The sequence below is a fragment of the Cupressus sempervirens genome, chromosome 9, assembly GCF_028749045.1.
Source record: "Cupressus sempervirens isolate cs-2001-9-10 chromosome 9, ASM2874904v1, whole genome shotgun sequence".
Lineage (NCBI taxonomy): Eukaryota > Viridiplantae > Streptophyta > Pinopsida > Cupressales > Cupressaceae > Cupressus > Cupressus sempervirens.
In genome coordinates this window covers 440,124,345-440,147,328 of record NC_143126.1, presented here as the reverse complement: position 1 = coordinate 440,147,328, position 22,984 = coordinate 440,124,345, and the positions used below count along the sequence as shown (strand labels likewise).

The 22,984-nt window shown below is 34.8% G+C and overlaps 1 protein-coding gene across 2 annotated transcripts in view; it reads right to left on the bottom strand.

Annotated features, from left to right (window-relative positions):
* Window positions 1-17,666: 17,666 nt before the first annotated feature.
* OTC (ornithine carbamoyltransferase) overlaps window positions 17,667-22,984 on the bottom strand; it is a 29,631-nt gene continuing 24,313 nt past the window's right edge. For both annotated transcript variants that reach the window (XM_089800517.1, XM_089800518.1), the window contains exons 3-6: window positions 19,169-19,503; window positions 18,825-18,956; window positions 18,236-18,511; window positions 17,667-18,095 (exon numbers count right to left, since the gene is read on the bottom strand). In XM_089800517.1, coding sequence (XP_089656643.1) covers window positions 17,913-18,095; window positions 18,236-18,511; window positions 18,825-18,956; window positions 19,169-19,503 — 926 coding nt within the window. In that variant the 3' untranslated portion in view covers window positions 17,667-17,912. The remainder of the gene's footprint in view (window positions 18,096-18,235; window positions 18,512-18,824; window positions 18,957-19,168; window positions 19,504-22,984) is intronic.

Genomic DNA, 22,984 nt, shown 5'->3' with positions numbered 1-22,984 from the left:
TAAAATGGATGACTATCTTTATGTGAAGGATTTATGGCGACCATTGGAAGGAAAATCCATGAAACTAATTGTTGTGACAAATGGGGATTGGGATATTTTAGATAGAAATGCACTTGGAAGTATTTGTTTATACTTCATGCAATCAGTGACATTGAATATTACAAAATAAGAGACAACAGAAGATTTTATGCAAATCTTAGCAAGATTGTATGAAAAGCCCTCTGCTTCAAATAAGGTATTTCTCATGAAGCATTTAATTTATGTGAAGATGGTAGAAGGTGGATCTTTTCCATATTTTTTAAATGAGTTTAATATGGTTTCCAATCAAATATCTTCTACAAATGTTATTTTTGATGAAGAAATTAGGGCTTTCTTGATTTTGTGTTATTTTCCTGAAACTTAGAATGGCTTGGTAATGGATGTGAGTAATTATGTTTCTAGATATAATGCCCTAAAACTTGATGATGTTATTTATGTTATTTTAAGTGAGCAAACTCATAAGAAAAGCTCAAATGGATCTACATTAGGAAGTATTTTGAATGCACAAGGAAGAGGCAGAACAAATGAGAGATGAAACAATTCTACAAATTGTGGTAAATCAAGAGGAAAATCAAAGGGGAAGAGGTCTCAATGAAGAGGACCAAGATATTTTTGGTACTGTGGGAAACCAAAACATAAGAAGAAATATTGTTGGAAACCAAAACAATGAGGGGGACAAACAAGAAGGGAATAAGCAGGCAAATATGGTAACTAAAAAATCCGAAGAGGATACTTTTCTTCTTTCCTTAGAAAATGTTTATGATTCATGGGTTTTAGATTCAGGGGATTCATTTCATGCTACTCCCCATAGAGGTTGTTTTCTTGATTATGTCCAAAGGGATTTTTGGCTTGTTTATTTGGGGGATAATGGACCCTATCAGATTGTAGGAAACAGAAAAATTAAGATTAAGTTGAAGAATAGGAATCATTGGCTACTATGACAGGTAAGACATGTTCCAAGACTGAGTAGGAATTTAATTTCAGCAGGGAAACTAGGTGATGAGGGTTGTGTAGTTACTTTTAATGATGAAATTTGGAAGGTTTCAAAAAATTCCCTTGTAATAGAAAAAGGTGTGAGAGTAGGCACCTTATATCTTTGCACTGGTCATTCTTTCACTCCAGATCATTCATAACCTAAGCAGCCTCAAAGGCCAATTGATTCTCCTTCGTTTCCATCTATTGCGCCCTTTGATTCCCCTAGTCCTAATTAGGAATGGAGTTGTCCTTTGTAGAGTCATCCTCCGTTCTGGCCTCATCCCTGTCTTTTCCATCCTCATATTTGTGCATTTCTCTTTCTTTGATCCAGCCCATGAGAGAGATGATGTTGTTGTTAATGGAGCCTAACAAGGAGAACATCTGATTCGCAAGGTTGTGATTGTAGTTTTCCAGGTTGTGTATCCTTTTTTCTACCAAACTGAGCCTGTCAGTTAAATTCGTCCTCCTGTTGGCATCCATCCCTTTCCTTGTTGCCTCAATACGTTTCACTTGATTTTTAACCTCATCAAGCTCATAGAAAATCCATTTGATTGATCTAAAATTATCAATCATATTGTTGGAAGCATTTTTTAAGAGGTTCATCCATGTCTCCCTGGCTCTGTCCGAAATAGCCACAATCGCCAGATCAATTAGTTCTTCCAGCCGCTACTCTTCTTGATTGTCCACGAGGATTTGAAGATTCATGTCCTCCCTGAAGATGCCCATCTTGGAAGTCTTGACATTGAAGTTGATCCATGCTTTCCTTCTATCATTGGTCTGCACTTCCCCTTCCGCATACCCAACTTTCTCCTCTTTCTGCTCCTCAAGATGGAGATGGATAGGAGAAAGGGGCAGCACAGACACCTCCTCAAATTGAGAGTGCACTTCCTCCAAACTCTCCCTCTTGCATTTCTTCCTTCCACTTTCCTCCTTTATTTCTTCCTGCATCTCCTTAACCACCTCCTCAGACTTTGGTTCCTCCTCATCATCGCTATCTCCCTCCTCAGCCTTCTCAGCAGGCTTCTGCCTGAGATCCCTAGGGCTTATTTTATGTTTATATGTTGATTATATGCTTGTAGTTGAGTCTAATATGGATCACATTAAGGGGTTAACACAACAGTTAGCACACTCATTTTCTATTAAGGATTTGGGGGCAAAAAAAAAATCCTTAGTATGAAAATTTACAGATTTAGGAAGAATAGACAATTGACATTATTTCAAATTGATTATATTGTGAAGGTGTTGCAATATTTCTTTATAGAGAATGCCAAAGCTATTAGTACACCTTTGCATGGTCATTTGAAAATGACTAAGAAGATCTGTCCAAAGATAAAAGACATGGAGGATAAGATGTCCAAGGTACCTTATGTCTCAGCTATAGAGAGCTTAACATATGTCATGGTATGTACTAGGCTAGATATTACACATGTAGTGGAAGTTGTTAGCATGTATATGAGCCATCCTAGGATTGAGCATTGGAATAGAGTTAAATGAATTCTCAAATATTTGAGAGGAACATCCAATAAATGTTTACATTTTGGGGGATCTACTATGGATTTTCAAGGCTCTATTGACTCAGATTTGGCAGGGGATCTTGATACTAGGCAAAGTACTACAAGTTATGTATTTACTATTGGTGGGACAATAGTGAGCTTGGTTTCTCAGTTACAGAAGGTGAATGATCTATCCACTACAAAGGTAAAGTATGTTTCTACTATAGAGGAAGCCAAGAAGATGATATGGATTCAATTCTTCATTGAAGAATTGGGACATTCATAGAGGGATAATTATATGTATACAAATAGTTGGAGTGTTATTCATCTTGCCAAGAATTTTGCTCTACATTAAAAGACAAAAAAGATCTAGTTGTGGTACCATTTCATTTGGTTAGTTATGGATGATGTCCAATTAAAGTTTGACAAGATACATAAAGATGATAATCCAACAGATATGTTTACAAAAGTAGTGACAAGGGAGAAGTTGAACTCCTCTTCATCTTCGGTTGGTCTTCTCGGCTGAATAGAATAAAGGAACAGTTGAGTACATGGTGTTTCCATCCAATGGGGGCCTCATGGAGTAGCAGAATTGCTACATGATCAGTCTCCAAGTGGAGCTTTTTATCTAGTGTAGAGCCTAATCACTCCCCAAGTGGGAGATTGTTAGTGTGTGGTGACTGATCAGGTAAGTACTATACACTCTCGATAATTCCTCAAACTATTTTATCTGTAATTTTTGGGCCAACATGTCATAAATTAAACCCTAAAGTAGAAAAAATCTTGTATAAAAATAGCTTAGGATTAGGGATTTCATATGAGGTTTGATGCAATAACAGCTTAATGGATTAGAGATTGTAATCATTGGATAGTAAAAACATATTGGACTTATTGTTTGGTGGATGTAGCTTACGGATTGGGTGAACTACGTTAAATTTTTCTGTCTTCTGTTCTCTTCTATGTGCATTATAATTAATATTTATTTGATATATTTGCATGTAATTTTTATTTCTATCTTGTTAATCCTAACAAACCTTTTTAGGAGAATATCATGGATTGATATATTTTATATTAGAAAACTCTTGCAGTTTGCATAGGCATCAACCTATGCATGAGACACAAATCTCATCCAACTAGATACCAATCTAGAAAGAGACACCCTTCTCTTTTAATGAGAAGCACCAACCTCACATTCTTTTAGAATTAAAGGAATCAACCTTCAAATTAGAAAATAAATATATAAAAACTTTTGATATAAAACATCTTCACAATAGCTACTCTTAGCCTTGTTTGAGTCTACCCATAATCTTCAATACAATATAAATAATAAGTCCACAATACTTAATTAATTGAGAATAATTCATATCCTTCAAAAACCTCTACTCAAAAGTAAAACTATTTTCTCACAGAGTCTTCAATAGATCCCTCACATATCATCCTCTGATATACCCTAAATTGTGATTGAATATTCCTTGATTAGGACTTGCATTTAATAAATTGATTAAATAATCTCCAATTGATCCCTTATTTAAATTTTGATCTTCCTTCATCAAATGTTTCCATCTCTCCAACAAGGTTGGCAAAGGTAGAAAGCAATTATGTTTTTGTCAATTTTTGTTTACCTTTCCCAAATTGGGCACTCAAATTAAGGCAATCGACCAAGTAAAGTAACTCTTATCTAATTCAAATTCCACCAAAGCTTGGCACACCACTTCAAGGGGTAGTCCCTAATAGGATTGATATTTAAATACATCATTTTACTCCCACAAAATAAGTTAGTCTAAGAAGGAGGTTGACCACAACAATTGATGTAGAAGCATCCTGAGCTTGCTTGCAATCCTACATGTTTGGAGGGATTTTGGCTTAAAGTTGTGGATTTTAGTAGGCATTGGTGTTTGGCATACACTGTGGAGCTCAGCATGGTCTGTGGAGCTCAGCAATGCTTGGGAATTCATTAATGCTCAACTTAATCTTCCTTATGCTCGGCTTGATCATGGTTCCTATTGGTGCTAAGTTGTCTATGAGCTGACTTTTAGAATTTAATTTATGTAGGGGTATTTAATTAGTGTTGTAGTTGACTTGTGGCTGAACATATATTTAATGTAAGGGACTTAATTTAGTTTTTAATGAACTAAGCTGACTTGTGGCTTAGTTGGGTATAAGTAGGGGGTCTTGTAGGGTCTTTAGGCATGGTTATGAGGACCCATCTTGGAGAAGATGATGCAAACTTTGAAAGGATAATAATTGTAGCTAGCTTTCTTGGTCAACCTGAGGGTACAAGTGTGGATCTTCCTGGATTCTTACCTAGTTATGGATTTGGACTAGCTAGGATTGTGATTGTAAGTTGGATCTTGTGGGATCTTGCAAAACTGATATTGTAATTATTATTTGTATTTGGCCCTAGCTCAAAAGGCCTTATAATCGGGCATATTGTATGTAATCAATTATTTTATAAATAAAGAGTTGTGATTTGTTATAAGATCTTGCATTATTGTTGCTTGTTTTTGTGTTTCGTCCATGTGGTTATTTGCTAGGGATTTGGACATCTCTTTTTGGGATTCTCCTTCCTTGCACCGCATTAGGTGGTATCAAAGTGAAGGTTGTTCCCAAGTATGTTGATAGATTGTTAAAGTTGAAGCATTTTGCACCAAGACTTGAAGTGAAGATTGATCTTGTGGAGCTGATTTATCTTTTGGATTGGTGGATCTTTTACTTTGGGTTTGGAAAATTTTTGGAAGATGCCTCCAAGAATATTGGACCCTAGGGAAATCGATGATCTTAGTGATGTTGTAGAAGAAAGGATCTCAGAGAAGATTAGAGCAGAATTCAAATTTGAGATTGCATTGATGAAGAGTGACATGATTGTTGAAACTGTGAGTGCTTTAGGTGTTGTACCTAGGCATTTGGGTACAAAATACAGCTATGAGGAAGTTGTTGAAGACTTTGAAGTTACTAGATCTAGTGGTGAGGATAGAACTAATCGTGTGGAGAGACCTATTGGAACTAGGGTTGGTAAGTTTGATAGACCTGGATCTCAATTGAAGTTGAAGCATAAGATGGAGGTTTCTAATTTCTCAAGTACTTTGACTCCTAAAGACCTCATTGATTAGATTGGTGAATTTGAAGACTACTTTGAGCTTGAGGATATTAAGGATCCTCTTAGAGTAAGGTTGGCACAAACTAAGCTAAAAGGACATGTTGCTCTTTTGTGGAAACAACTGCAAAGAGACAGAGAGGAGGAAGGTGAAATGAAGATCACTAGATGGATATTGATGGTGGCTAAATTGAAGGGTAAGTTCATTCCTATTGATTATGAACTTGAGTTGTTTAAGAGGTTATAGAATTTTAAGTAGAAAGATATGATAGTGAAGGATTATATCGAGGAGTTCTACAAGTTGACTATTCGATCTGGGCATAGAGAATTGTCAAAGGAAAAAGTAGCTTGGTACATTAATGGTTTGAGATTCAATATTCAGGATGAGGTTGATATGTTGAATATTTATTCAATTGAGGATGCTTATCAGTATGCTCTAAAGGCAAAATATAAGTTGAAGAGGAAAACTCAAGGTAATGTGAGAGGGAAGGAGAAGTAGGATAGCTCATCACAAGCTAAACCGAGTGCAAAAAGTGAACCAAAACTTGTTGATTAGAAGAGAAGGACAGGTGGAGGTGTGTTCAGAGTTAATTGTTTCAGATGTGGTCAAGAAGGGCATAGATATTTTGATTTTCTACATGGTAGGATAATTGTTTTTGTAAATGAGGTTGTAGTCCAAGACAATCAACCTAAGAAAGAAGAGAGTTTTCTAGCTCAGCGAGTACTAGTTGGTTAGAGGTCACTAGATTCTTATCAAAGGACTAGTTTGTTCAGGACTTGTTGTAAGTCTAGTGGTAAAGTATCCAACATGATTTTGGATGGTGGTAGTACTGATAACCTTGTTACTAAGGAGATGGTTTAGAAACTTGGTTTGAAGAGAGTGAGACACCCTTATCTTTATAGTATTGTTTGGCTGCAAGGTGAGCATACTTTGGAAGTGAGGGAGCAATGCCTTGTTGATTTCCAAAATGTACAGTATAAGGATCAAGTGTTGTGTGACATTGTGGACATGAACAATTGTCATGTGTTTCTTAGTAGACCTTGGCAGTATGATTGTAGGGTTGTGCATGGTTGTGTCAAGAATGTATTTACTATTGAGAAAGGTGGAAGGAAGTTTTCCATGGTTCCTTTGCAAAATGAAGAGCTTGGTGGGAGGAATTTGAGTATTGGCAGCCGAGTTGAGTTGGCAGATTTTGAGAAGGTTAGAGATCATTATGGAAAGAAGACCTGTAGCACACTAAGAATGGAAATGAAAAATTAGAAGCTAAACAAGGGAAAGAGTGTACAAGTTGAAGACTTGGAGGATATGTATGTGAAGAACTAAATTTGGATTTATGTGCTAAATCCCATAAGATGTTTTTCCAGCTACTAAGAACATCTTTTCAAATCTAGGGTTTTTGATGCAGGAGCATCCTAAGCTTGCTTACAATCCTACATGTTTGAAGGGATTTTGGGTTAAAGTTGTGGAGTTCAGTAGGTATTGGTGTTCTACATACACTATGGAGCTCGGCATGGCCTTGGAGCTTGGAATGGTCATGGAGCTCAACATGGTCTGTAGAGCTTAGCATACTCTAGGAGCTTGACAATGCTTGGGAATTTTTTGATGCTCAGTTTAGTCTTCCTAACGTCTGACTTGGTCTTGGTTCTTGTCAGTGTTGAGTTGTCTATGAGCTGACTTTTGGTATTTAATTTATGTAGGGGTATTTAATTTTAGTGTTGTGGATAAATAATGGCTCAACATATATTTAATGTAAGAGATTTAATTTAGTTTGTAATGAACTAGGCCAACTTATGGCTTAGTTGGGTATAAGTGCAAGTCTTGTAAAGCCTTTAGGCATAGTTATGAGGATTCATCTTGGAGAAGAGAATGTGAACTTTGAAGGGTTAGTAGTTGCAGCTTGAGGATCAAAATATTTCTTGCTTGGTGGACCTGAGGGTACAAGTGTGGATTATTTTTGTTATTCTTATCTAGTTGTGGATTTGGAATAGTTGGGATTATGATTGTAAGTTAGATATTGTGGGATCTTGTAGAACTGATATTGTAATTTTTGTTTGTATTTGGGACTAACCTGGAAGGCCTTATAGTCGGGCATATTGCATGTAATCAGTGATTTTATGAATAGAGTTGTGATTTGGTATCAGATCTTGCATTATTGTTGCTTTTTATTGTGTTTCTGTTATGTGGTTATTTTCTCAGGGTTTGGAGATCTCCTCTAGGGATTATCCCACCTTGCACTGCATCAACAATGTATCATTATTTTTATATATTTTTAATTATTCTTCAAGCATGGACACTAGACATTAAAAGTTTATTCAATTTAATAATTAAATAGTTTTTTACATGAGTTAGAAAATTCTTGATCATAACATCATAAATTTTGTATAATTCATCCTACCATTATGCCACTCAATTTTCCTTTGATAATAATGACAAGTATCTAAGATTTACACCCCTACGTGCATAAGGTACAATGAAACATAATGACACAAATTGTAACATCACTAATGCATCAAGCATGGTGTTACAAGAACATCTACTAAAACATATGTCAAATAACTATGAAAAGTATAAAATAACAAGTGTGTTGAAGATGCAGAGTTACAATTTAAATGTATAACTTTTAGAGAGTCTCTCCTAACTTCTTATCTTTATATTCTTGCATTGTGGGGCGACAACAACTAAGTGATATTCTATTTCATATCTTTGCAGTCTAGATTCCATCATATTAGACTTCAAAATCCAAATGTATTTTTACAACATTTTGGATTTCAAATTATGAATTACATCATTTTGAACTTCATAGTTTGAATTGCATCATTTTGAATTTCAAATTCAAATTGCACCATTTCACAACATTTAGAACTTCAAAGTATCATCTTATTTCAAACTTTGAATTCTAGATACAATTTTGCATGCTATAATGGTTGACCCAAATTTGACTACAAGACCAACTATTGTAAACCAAAGATAAGGGTTGTCATTTTGTGTGTAATACAAAAATGTTTTGGACCAAATACTATGTATAAGCCTTTCATTAGCCAATAAGAGGTACAAAAGGCCTCAATTATTATACAAACCCAATCTAAAATTTATCATACTCAAATGGGTCTCCACATGCTAAGGATATGACAAGGTGTGCAAAGGGGAAACTTCCCATAAAAATAAATTTTATACATGTTAGAAAGAAAAGTCCACCAAGATAACTGAGAGGGGGGGGTGAATCAGCTATCAAATCAATATTACTTTTATCAACCTTATTAAACTTCAAGCATGTGATCAATATAAACAACCATAAGAAGATGTACATTCACAATAACACCAGATATGTTAAATAAGGAAACCCTTGATCAGAGGGAAAACCCCAGTGGGGATGGTACCCAAAAAATGTTATATTAATATATGTAAGTTCCTTGTAAGAGGATGGACTCTTTTAGGAGCTAATGAAATACATTTAATACATTTAGTAGACTTTGAATCCCTATGAGGAGATTCTGACCCTACTAGGAGTTGTGCAACCCTGCTAGGAGTTGTAGAAGGTAGATGGACCCACTATCCAATTATTCCTTTCAGAATAATATAAATATAATTTATCTCAGCAACTCAAACTCTTTCTCTTTCTTCTTACCATGCCACAAACTCGCTAAAACATTTCTTGGATCTCAATACCAAATCTGCAAAATCGCATCACAATAATCCCTTTGATTGCTTACTTGCATTTACCAATTTTCTTTACTTATCACAAGGAAAATAACTTTCCTTTATACCATGTCCTCAAAATCAGCCTTGAGGTTTTCCCAATTACAATTACAATAGGACCTCATTAAGATAAAATGCCACATTACATATTTTCATAATTACATAATATTGTTGGCTTGCAATCTTCACAACTTCTCACATGTGCAATCTTAGACTTCACACACTTGTTGATGTCATCATTAGGATGTCTTCTTCCTTTTTCTAACTGTGCTTAACTAGATTCTATTCATGTTAATAGATATAATCCAATTACTAGAAACCACTTCTTGGAAACTCTATTTTTAAACTACCTTCTGTAAATCTCAAATAACTCTCACCAATCTTTGACTTTCTACATGTTCTCTTATCCACATCATCAGGAAACACTTTAGAACATTTCCCCAATTGTGCTTGACCTCATCTTCAATACTCAATCAGTACGACCTCAATATCTGTTTGCTACTCTACCAATCTTCATTGTATGTTGACATCAATGAAAAACATAGTCATGAATGCAACACACAATCATGTTGTCAATCTCTCCAATCCTAGGATACTCCCCCATAGGAATATCATCAGCATTCATGCTAACAATGTTCCCCTTTGGCATTATGGCAACATAGATGAAAAACATCTAAGTTCCAAGAATACTAGATTCAACTCTATTACTTTGTTGATGTTGTTCTCATCTTTTCAAATCCTCTTCATTAATCAAATCTGAAACTCTCAGGAACAATTGTTTCTCTCCCACTGATATACTTCCCCTTTGACATTAATACTTTTTTTATGTTAAAAGTCTCCCCCATTCTATTTTCTTATCTTTCCATGCATTCTCTACCCAATGTTCAAGAGATGTTTTTCATATGCTCTACCTCCCCCATTGATATCAATAAAAAAGGCATCATTATGTCAATCGTCTACTCAATGTCTTCAACTAGCTCAAGTGTCCAAAGACATTGTTCAATAATAGCTAGCAAGAATCCTTGATGAATCAGCTTAAACAAAAATACTTCCCCATAAAGGAAGAATCAACATTTAGTCCAGATGAACAATAGTGCTCTATACCACTAGACTAATGCAATTTATGCATCATCTACTCTGAAGTAGGCAGGGGCATAACCCCAAGCATACCTTGAAAATACTCAAATGTATCCTTAGGCAAAGGCTTTGTAAATATATCTGCAATTTTCTCCTTTGTATTAACACACTCCAATCTGATCTCTTTCTCTGCAACTTTCTCTATCAAAACATGATACTTAATCGATATGAGCTTTGTCTTATAGTTAGAATGTAAGACGGGATTTTTAGACATACTCATTGTACTTGTGTTAACACAATGTATGATAATAGGTTCTGAAAAATCTATCCCAATATCCTTCAGCATTTGTTTCATCCACATTATTTGATTGCAATTTTTTGTTGTTGCTACATAATCTGCTTCTACTATACTCTATGAAATACAAGGTTGTTTCTTGCTTAGCCAAAAAATCAATCTTCCTCCAAGGAAAAATGCTCCACTACTTGTACTCTTTATGTCATCCATACTGCCTGTAAAATTTTCATTAGTATATGCACATAGAGTAAAGTCATTTGATATGTCATACCACAACCCAAAATTAGGTGTACCCTTCAAATATTTGAATATCTTCTTTACTGCTACATAGTGTGATTCCTTAAGATCAGCTTGAAATATTGCTACTATACCAACTGCATTTTCTATATCTAGTCTTATGTGAGTCAGATATTGCAAACCTCCAATCATGGATCTCTACTTCTTATGCTCAATTGTAGGTGTCTCATCTTTGCTAGATAACTTATGACAAGTTATGATAGGTGTACCAACATGCTTACAACCTTCCAAGCCAAATATCTTCAACAAGTATTTCAAATACTTAGTCTATTATAGGAAAGTACCATCATTGTTCTGCACAATTTGTAAAGCCAAGAAATACTTCATCTCAACAATCATGCTCATCTCAAATTCATTCTCCATTTTATCAGGAAATTTGTCACTTGCCTCATCATCACCTCCAAAGATTATGCCATCCAAAAATATCACAATAATCAACAAACCATTCTCAATTTCTTTCAAATATAAGTTACCATCTGTAGTGCCTTTAGAAAATCTCAATTTTGTCAAATAATTATCCAACCTCACATACTAGGTTATAGGTGCTTGCTTCAGTCCATACAATGCTTTCTTCAACATACATACTATATCTCCTTCTTTTGTTAAACGAAATCATTTAGGCTCAATATAGACTTCTTCTTCAAGTTCTCCATTCATAAATGTTGACTTCACATTCATCTAATACACTTTGAACTTTGTGTTTACTGCATAAGCCAAGAACATTCTCACTACTTCAATTCTGGCAATAGGTGCAAATGTCTCTTGATAGTCTATACCTTCTTGTTGTGAATATCTGTTGCATGCCAATTTATATTTTTTTCTCACAACTTGACCTTGTTCATTCATCTTATTTATGAAAACCCACTTAGTTCCTATAACATTTTTGTCCTTAAGCCTAGGGACCGATTCTCATGTCTCATTCTTCACAATTCGATCTAGTTCTTCCTTCATTGCTTAAATCTAATGATCATCCTTGCATGACTCATCTGCACTCTTTGGTTCAGCTCAAGAAATCAAACACAACTCTTCATGAACTCTATTTCTTGTCATAACTCCTCTATCTTTGCTTCCAATAATTTGATCAATAGGGTGATTCTTTATCAAATCCCTATTAGGTGTCACTATCTCAACTCTTTATTATGCTCTTGGTTCACTCCTCGGTTCTCTATGTTCCACAATCTAAATATCATTCTACAAATCATTGTTAGTTTCATAAAAAAATTCAACATTCTCTAGGTTAGCCTTTGAATTAGTATCTTCATCAAAATTGTAATCATCAACAATAACTACTATTTAGCTATCTCTTTTATTACTTCCCCTTTTCCCAACCAATCAAAGTTCATCATCTTTGTCATCACTATCACTCCAGAATTCTTCTAATCTTGCATAAAATTTCTCATAATCAAAAACACAATCCTTAGACATTCTTGATTTGTAAGGGTTTCTAGACTTCTTTACTCTCTTAGGACATTTGCATGAAAAATTACCAAATTCTTTACATGTCAAACAAACAAAAATTTTCATACCTTCATCTTGCTTCTCATCTTCCTCTTTCCAACTGTCATAATTAACTCCATCAAACTTTAGACTTTCTTTTATGAAATGACTCACCATTGATCTCCTCAAGTTGTTAAGTTTTTCCTTTAAGGACCTGATGTTATCCTACCAATTGTTAGAAAGTAAAGTCCACCAAGATAATTGAGATGGGGGGTGAATGAGTTAATCAATCAATATTACTTTTATCAACTTTATTAAACTTCAAATATGTGATCAATATAAATAGCAACCATAAGAAGATACACATACACAATAACACTAGATATGTTAACTAGGGAAACCCTTGATTAGAGGGAAAACCCCAGTGGGGATGGTACCAACAAAATGATGTACTAATATATAAGTTCCTTGTAAGAGGATGGACTCTATTAGGAGCCAATGAGATACATTTAGTACATATTAGTCCATGTTAAGACATTTGAATCCCTGTGAGGAGATTCCAACCCTATTAGGATTTGTGCCAACCTTATTAGTAGTTGTAGGAGGCAAATGGACCCACTATCCAAATAGCTTTAGGGGCTAGACCACCAAACTCACTTTCCAATCGGCCTTTGTATTATTCCTTTAAGAATAATAGAAATATAACTGATCTCAACAACTCAAACTCTTGCTCTATCCTCTTATTGTGCCACAACTACACCTAAACACTTCTTAGATCTCAATACTAGATCTACAAACTCGCATCACAATAATCATTTTGATCACTTACTCGCATTTACGAATCTTATTTACTTATCACATTCACTTGATCAATTCCATTCATTCCATACTTCATCACAAGGAAAACAACTTTCCTTTATACCATGTCCTCAAAATAATTCATTGAGTTGGCCTTGAGGCTTTCCTATTATAATTACAATAGGACCTCATTAAGATAACAAGCCACATAACATCTTTTCATAATTACATATTATTATTGGCTCATAGTCTTCACAACTTCTCACACGTACGACCTCAGACATCACACACTAGCTGACATTATCATTGGGATGTCTTCTTCCTCTGTCAAACTGTGCTTAACCAAATTATATCCCTATTAGGAGATATAATCCAATTACCAAAAACCACTTCTTAGGAGCTCTACTTGTAAACTATCTTCTGTAAATCTCAAATAACTCTCACTAGTCTTTGATTTTTTGCATGCGCTCTTAGCCATGTCATCAAGACACACTGTATAACATGTCCTCAATTATGCTTGACCTCATCTTGAATACTCGATCCGTATGATCTCAATCTTTGTATGCTACTCTACCAATCTTCACAGTGTGTTGACATCAATGACAAACATAGTTATGAATGCAACACACGGTCGTGATGTCAATCTCTCCAATGCTCCAACAATGCTAGGATACTCCCCCATAGGAATATCAACATTCATACTAACAACAAATTCCAATTACAATAAATTTATTTTTTAAATTAACATTTAATTTCATGTTTAGCCTCACAAGACAAATTATGTATCCTGAATTCAATGAATTTGAGGGTTTTACTATACATTCCTATACATGTTTGACTCCAAATCAAGAAAATATAAATGTTAGACTTCAAATATGTAGGGCCATTAAAATCTAAGTCACAACTATCATTAATCATGTTTAAATATTTACATAAAAGGACTAAGAAATCTTGAATTATAAAAAAGTATAAGATAATTTTATCATATCTACAAGATTGGGAACCCCTAGTTCCACCTCTTTAAACTAGAAAACAACCAAGAAATTACTCAACACGCATGTGCACATGTACACACAAACTTGTGTATGACACATGAACATCTCAATTAAATAGAAGAACATCCAGGACACATGAAAAAAAAGATACCCACACATGAAACTAGAAAGATGCCGCTAATCAATGCATAGACAATTTAGGTTCACAAGCACTCATCTAACAAAAAAGCGAGTATTGCATGTATGATAATGTAGTGTCATCACATGAATCCATTTGACCATCATGGGCATACTACATAATATGACCCATCCAATGGGTATCTTCAACAACACCATTCTTGATTCTTAGGATTGAATGAAATCACTCACAATCATATATTATACTAATATTTGCATAAGAAAATAAACTTTGGAATTCATCTTTTTATTTGGGAAACATGAAAAAAAATATGGGCAATATTAGAGTGAATAATATCTTAACGTAGTCATGTAACTTGATTCCTAGTGAATGGGACACAATTTACATGATAAGTTAACTTAGGCATTAGTTTTCATAATTTAATAGTCATTAAGTTACTTTATGTAACTTGTTTAATATTTTTCTTAAGGTTATGCTAGTTATCCTTGTTGGCATTTGAGAAGATAACTTCATTTGAGTCATGTATCATTACTTACTTTTAGACTTTTTAAGTGTTTAATACTATGCATTGAGCATTTTATGTGTGTAAGGGTAGTTTCAATTGTGCCACGTCACCTTTCCTACATAAGCATGACCTATTGTACATTGTAATATATCACATTGCTATCACAATCTCAAAGCTTATTGAGACATTCAATCTCATTGTTTATACAAGCTCTTGTTTTTATTTCAAGCACCCTTCAAAACCTGTTTATACAAGCTCTTGTTGCAACACTCTTGTAATTGACATTCTTCGTGGTTGATCTTTGAAGTCTACAACTTCATGATGGGTTCATTGCCATTTCAATAGGCATGGCATAAAAATCAAGGTCCAATCATAACACACAAAGCCATGTTAATATCCATCTTGTTTCTACAAGAATTCTCACAAAACAATACAACAAAACAAGTTAGCAATCCAAATCTCATTCTTCAACAGCATGAATAAATTTGTGAAACGTTAAAAGTTTATTGATGGAAAACTTCTATCGAGATCCAAATTTCTGATTTCTAATTCTTAAAATAGCCTTTTGATGGATCTAACACGGAAAACACATTTGTTAACTATTTTTACAAAATATTACTATAATTCCAATCAAATGGATAGTCCAAAAATTTAGAGCATGAAAATTGATATATTGATTTCACACAATTTAACAATTTCTTATACATGCTTTATCCTAAAACAAAAATGTTATTTGCAACCACATGTGAGCATGGCCCTAGCAATATGAATAAAAAATTGAAATTTGAATCACCTACCTTCAATCCAAACAATTGAAAGAAAATGAATAGGAGAGTTTAAAGAACCTCCTCCACTCAAACCAATTTCAGAAACACCTTAATACAATTTTCAATCCCTCTCAACAATCCAACTTCAAATCCTTCCAACCAATCATTCCAAAATCTCAATTAAACAAGAGGGGAGAAGAAAATGTAACACTACCCAAAATGATTTTTTTTTTGTTTTCCACAGTACAAAGTAGAGAAAAATGCAACACAAAAACATAATACAAATAAAGCTCCCCGAAACAAAAAATTCTCTTGTCCACAATGTAAATTTTCACTTTTCACAATCACCCCTTTTCCATTTCACACTTAATATATAACATTTTTTAGGTAACACTTTTGCATTCATTTTTGAAGAAAAATACTTAAATAACATGCACCCTTTCCGCAAATGCAAAACTACAACATAAACACGTGATTTGGGAACCCCAAATCAACATATTCAAATTCAAGCTTACACAAGAGAATCTTATAACTCGAAACCGAATGAAATTTTAATAAGCAAACGACGCCCCACCCAAACCAATCGTCTCCAATTGACTACCACTGGGGAAATCCATGTCTTACACCCAATAAAACATCAAGCATGCATACACAACACCAGATAGGAAACACAATATATAGCAACCAATAAGAAAATGTCATAATGTATATCTCACTGAAAATCATCCAACACCAAGATAATTCAAATTTCCATATGCATGATAGCATAATCACAAGGTTGAACTCAATAAACATAACTGTAACGACACACTCTACTGAAGCAAAGAACTTCGAAAACACGAGAGTCCAATATATAAAAATACACCGAATAAACTATAGGATCCTTACAACTTGAAGGTTACTTGAAACCCACTTGGATACCTTTAACCAAAATGCCTTTAATCCAATGTTGGCGACACTGAGGATGTTTGAGGAAGTCTTTTGAGTTCTTCTCAATGAGTTGAGAGGTCTAGAGAAACGGATTCATCACCACATCTTTCGTAGAGGCTAACCAATCAAACAATTATCAACCCTCTGAAGTTGAATTATAATAATTTTGACGAGATTACATAACATACCCGCCGCATACTCTTGTTGGAAGTTTGTTAGTGTTAAGGAACTTGGTTGGAAGTCGTGACCTTTGTCACAGCTGCTTTGTACTAATGGCGTTTATGTCTTTCCGATATTAATATTTAATATTTATCTAGAAAAATGTCAGTATTATAATCTGTAAAATCCACTTATTTAATCAAAGCATTTAACCAAATTGAGAGCATAGATGATGTTACTTTGTGTTTGAGTGTGAAGTCATCATATTCATCATCAAGTTATGGTTGAGTCATCAAAAAGGATCGACCAGTGTTTAGAAACTCGGAGTCATGACTGTTCATATGTTTTGAACATTTATGTAACTGTGAAAATCCCTGAGAAATAAAGTTTAGTCATCAAAAAGGATCGACCAGTGTTTAGAATGAAATTGTACGAGTCATACTAAATTTACTAAGTGGTGTGTAATTTGAACTTTGCAACTCGATTGTTATATGCAACTCGGAGTCATGACTGTTCATATGTTTTGAACATTTATGTAACTGAGAAAATCCCTGAGAAATAAAGTTGGGAGATTGGCCCTTGATTTTTTACTAGTATATTTTTACCAGGTAAATATCATGTTGTGTGATTTTGCTACTCTGCAATTTACTACACTATTCTATTTTTCATTACACTTTGTTCTAAAGCTGATTCCACTCTTGCAAGGCATCTACTGTGTAAACAAACCACTGAGATATGACCTTCGAACATCTTCATCTATTTGAAGAATCTATAATCATATGTATCCTTGGGAACGATGTGTGCTTCCATATTCTCAATGATATTCATCATAATCAATTCTATGGATGCATTTAACAAGTTCAATTTTACAGGCACATTTTACTAGTCATTGTTTTTTATTGCCAATAGCCTGGAAGAGTCTATCTACTCCTTACAGTATCCTACCATTTTATTGCAAGTATATAAATATAAGCTTCAAATTCTAAAATACTATTAAAAATAATTGAGATGTCTGATATATTGAAATCTGAACCTCTCCGTGTCATTTCTGACCTAATTTCATGATACTTAAATTTTCAAAATCCAGTTTCCCAAACTAAATGGCATTTATTACATTGTTGGTTTACCCAGCTGAAAAGTGCTGATGCAAACTCTGAATGACAGAAATTGCTCAGCAGGAAATATAAAAATTAAAAATGTGTATCATTTCAATCTTCATAATCCAAGAACATGCAACATAATGGCATTTTGGGCATGCATCCGATTTTCCGCCTGCGGAAAAACAATAGAATTGGAAGCCTCTATAACACCATCAGTGACTTCAGTGCCTCTTTCAGCAGGAAGGCAGTGCATGAATAATACATTCGGATCTGCCAACTTCATCAGAGCCTCATTAATCTGCAGGTTACGCATTGCTGTAATTATTAGTTATAGGTTTATTTTCTTTACTGCTCTAAAATATAAGAATTCTGTAAACTGCTACAACAGCTCTCCCAAATATTTAAATGCATTCTGGTGACAACCGTCCTCTCTCGTACCTGGAAGCCTTTAAATCGTTCATAGCGATAAGCTGCTTCATCCTTCTGGCCCATACTTGCCCATACATCTGTGTATACAATATTTGCCCCACTCACAGCCTCAGCAGGATTATTTGTTATTTCAATTTTACTGACCCCAGTACTCCTTGCCTTCTCTACAGTGGCACGATCGGGTTCAAAACCTTTAGGACATGCACAAACAAAATGAAAAGGCACCACAGATGCCAATAAAAGCCAAGAATGCACAATGTTATTTCCATCTCCAATGTACACAACCTGTATGGAACAAGATGTTGTAGCCAGCAAATCATGTAAGGAATATAACTTAAGTCAAAAAATTGGCCAGAAAAGATCATTATCAAAGAAAGAATCCTCATAACTAGCCGTAGGTAGAAGCAACATCAAAAAAATATGGAATCACTCAAATCTGAAACCATTATGAAATCCAATTGTCTACCTGGACAATGGAAAGTTGGAAACCATATCACACCTCACTTATGCTAACCATCACAAGATTTCTTGTAATCGAGTTAACTACTAAAACAGATTTTCTAAAACATTGCATAAAAAGGGAGACCTAGAAATTTACCTTAACACCTTCCAGTCGACCAAGGTGTTCTATAATAGTCAGTGCATCAGCCATAATTTGACATGGATGATTGAAGTCAGACAAGCCATTGATAACAGGTATACTGGAATACTTTGCTAAATCTAGAATATCCTACTTAACAAATAAAAAATAAATGATTAGCAATGTTGCACAACTCTAATAGAATATCCTGTTTAACCAATAAAAAACAAATGGTTAGCAATGTTGCACAACTCTAAAAGATTTACACTTGTATGAAAGCCAACAAACAGTTTATATGTTTTACTCATGACAATTTGAGTGAAACCCATATTAGAACAAATATGGGGCTGTAAGCATTATACCTGATGAGCAAAGACCCGTGCCATAATTAGATCATTATAACCTGATAGCACACGAGCAATATCACGTGTCTCTTCTCTTTTTCCCATCTGTATATCATCTGGGCCTAAGTAAATGGCATGCCCACCCAAAAGGAAGAATCCTGTTTCAAAAGAAACACGTGTTCTCATGGATGGTTTTTCAAATATCATAGCCATTGACTTTCCCCTCAAAGGCTGGAAATTCTTATCCCCAGATTTAACTATTGACTTCAGTTCTGCTGCCCTTTGAAGGATATGAATTATTGTATTCTTGTCAAAATCACTAATATGTATAAATCCTTTAGGACTGCTGTTCCCTGCAGACATTCCAAAACATAAAGCAAGAAGATTAAAATAACCATAAGTTTCAAGACAACTTACAAGTTCTAGACCTATTAATTTATATAGCTTGATCTCCCATACACCAACCAATATTTCTTCAAAAAATAAAACACAAAGCATACCATATTTCTTAAAAACTTAAAAATAGATATTATATTGATGAATTTCACGTTTGAGTACACAAGTCTTCCAACCTTCCATAGATGCTACAGACCACAGTCTAACATTAAACTTATTGCTAGGTAGCCAAGAGGCTCCGGCTCCCTGTACTAACAAAAACTATTAAAATAACAAGAAGCATGATTAAAGATATATGCATGAAATATAAACTAACGAAGCATATTTGATAAGTATCATAGGTAACAGAATTGTCATAATTACAGGGAAAAACCTTAATAACCCTTCAGGTTTCAACATTCCTTGAACCGTTAGAGCTATCCTATTTTCACAAAAGTACTATTGTCCCATTCTATTCCAAATTGGCTAGAGTCAGATAGCTAGGGATGAAACATTCTATGCTACCAAAGCATAGATAAAAGTGAGTGTGTAATAAAGCACCTTTGACTAGGTAAGGACCCCATCAATCATTAGTCATTGACTTCATGTAAAATGGAATATTATCTATCACTCTTTCTAACTCAATCGACTGGAATGTAGAATCCAAAGTGTTTTGATTAGGTAAGCTCTTTTGACCAGATCTATGAACCAGGTTACAGAAACAGCCAAGAAGCCAAAAGAACCTTGGAGGAAAACAAAACAAGTCTCATAAGGAGTGAAACAGAAACCAACCAACGGACAAGCTGAACAAGACAGCCGACCAGTGGCTAAAGCAAAAGACAACAGCAGAAGCAGCCCCACAACAACCAAAAAGACAATAAGAAACAGGGTGACTTGAAATCACTCAAGGCAGTTTGAAGCCAACCTTAAGTAGAGGCTTCAGATGAGGGGCAAGATGGGAGTGAAAACACTTATATTTCAAAAGTTCAAACCAATGGATTTCCATGCATTTCAACAATTTTCCATTTAACCTTGCCCAAAGATTCAACATGAACATCAATTTGGATATACAAGGTGGGGCTCCCACAATCAATTTGTTCCTCAAAAGAATTGAGAACGTTTCCAAAGAGACCACTCACTATAGGATATGAAGACAACCTGGAACAAGTAATCATGTTGTCATCCCAATCTTGACAAATCTCGAATAAGTGCCCAACAATATGGAGATAGATGGAAAACAATGAGAAGTCTCGTAATACAGTTCCTGCTCCGAAACCCCGAACTTTGATCGAAGTTTCGGCTATTTCAGCAGGATCAAACCTGCCTCAACAAAAAAGCACAAAATCTAGTAAAGAGCAAGTTGGTTCTAGATTTAGTAATTATCGATGGATATAAAATCACTAAAAGCACCAGCAATACCCCTAATAATCCAGTCATCCCAGAATTCTAAAGGGAGTTGAGGAAGACAAACCCAAATAGGAAGCCTGTTTACCTTGGTAGCATTAAAACAAGCATACCAGCTACACAAATGGAGAAGGGTCTTACCGAAGAACCAGAAGCCTCCATGAGAAACCCTTACAGGAGAAAACCAGGGCAAGATACTTGTATTATATAGTATTTTCTGTAGCAAATTTAGAGGCACCAACCTCTCATTCGTTCCGTAAGAGCTTTCCCACTAGAAGCACCAACCCCTCATTCAAATCTCCGCCTCTGCAAGGATGATGGATTAACTTACTCTTCACAATCTATGCTATAATTCTTCCTCTGAAAATTATCTTTAAATTTTCTACAGATGACTATAAATCTGCCACAAACTGCTTTCACTATTTTGCCGTAATGAAATTCTAATCACCACTAAGTCTGCTACAAACTTGGTCACAAATCTGTTGCAAAGAGATCATAATCTCTTCCTTATAACCGGTTCATCAGCTTCATATACACTTCTGAACTAATCCTCTTCATAATACAATCTCTTTAGTGTATGCACTCAATCTATCTTCTTTCGATAATCCACACACACACACCCTTCTTCTCCATCTTCAACCTCTCTATAGATCTCATCAAAATGACATGTCTTTCTTCTCCAAAATACAATTACATCTTCTAAATACCTTTTCCTTAACACAATTTAATCAAATGCATCCCTTTGTTCTTCATTGCACCTTTTGCACTATATTATTGTTTATGTTTAATACGATCTCCTTTCAGCTTTATTGATTAACTGATCCCATTATTTAATGAAACACCCATTGTAACAGATCATTTAATCTAAACAGCACCATTTGAGTATGAACCTCCACCTTAAATAAGTTTATCACCTTAGTATTGGGTTAATATTTGACATTCGTTTGACTTGCCTTACCTAATCAATTTTTATCTTGATTGCTCTCGGTTCTAAATAACACCAATTCACTGTCTAATAGTCTAAATCCAATTGCTGAATTGTCTATTAGTTACATATGCATATGCTATTTTGTCATAGTATCTTAATCTATGTTGTTCATTAAACACTGTTTGTGATGCCAATGGCAAACCTTTTCAACAGTAGCATTTTCAAAAACTCCGGTCAGAAAAGTATATCTAGAATCAGCATCTGAGAGAGGAACACTCAAGAGAGAATGCACAACCTGATCATCACTTGAGCAACCAGAGAACTCAGACCTCCTCTCATCCTAAACAACTACTACTTTAGCAAGGAGGAAACCTCCAGCTCTAGCATCAACAACACCCAGAGAAACAGGCACCACCAAAGCCCCCAAACTAGGTTTGGTTTAAGCAACCTCTTGAACAGCTTCATGGGCCGACCACAAAGTGGAAATCAGAAAAACAGAAACTGTTTCAGTGACAGGTCCCATACCAACATTGTCTGCAGCAAAACAGAGGGAACCAGGGAAACAGAAACCTCTCCAGTGGGAGGCCCAATATCAGCACAGGTCTACAGCAAAACAAAGGATAGTTCAAAAATATTCAAATGTCAATTGATAGTTCAAAAATATTCAAATAAGCTGCATCATATATGTCTAGGTTAGCAATTCAAATAGTGAAAATCATTACAATTACAAAATTGACAATCAAAAATGGTATTGCCTTCTATCTAAATTGTTCAATGTAGTTATTCAATCATCAAAAGGATAATCAAGAAATTATCGTCTACTAGACTTTAAGCTGCCACAAGTTCAAGGTCATTTGACTTTATTGTCCTCAATTTTGACATCACAAAATTAGGGCAACCCTATGCAATTTTCTCCTGTATTTGTAAGTTCATCCTCTACAATTTTTATGTTCTAAATGATGCAATGAAAAGGCAATTTGCTATTCTTAAATTGTCCTTTATTTTGCACTTTTCATGCATCCCTTTTGAGGTTTACCATCAAGTTAATCACCTCATTGCTTGCTAGGATGAGTTTATCTTCTCTGACTGCAAGCACTTGACTTTTGGCAACCTTCAAGTCTTTTCTT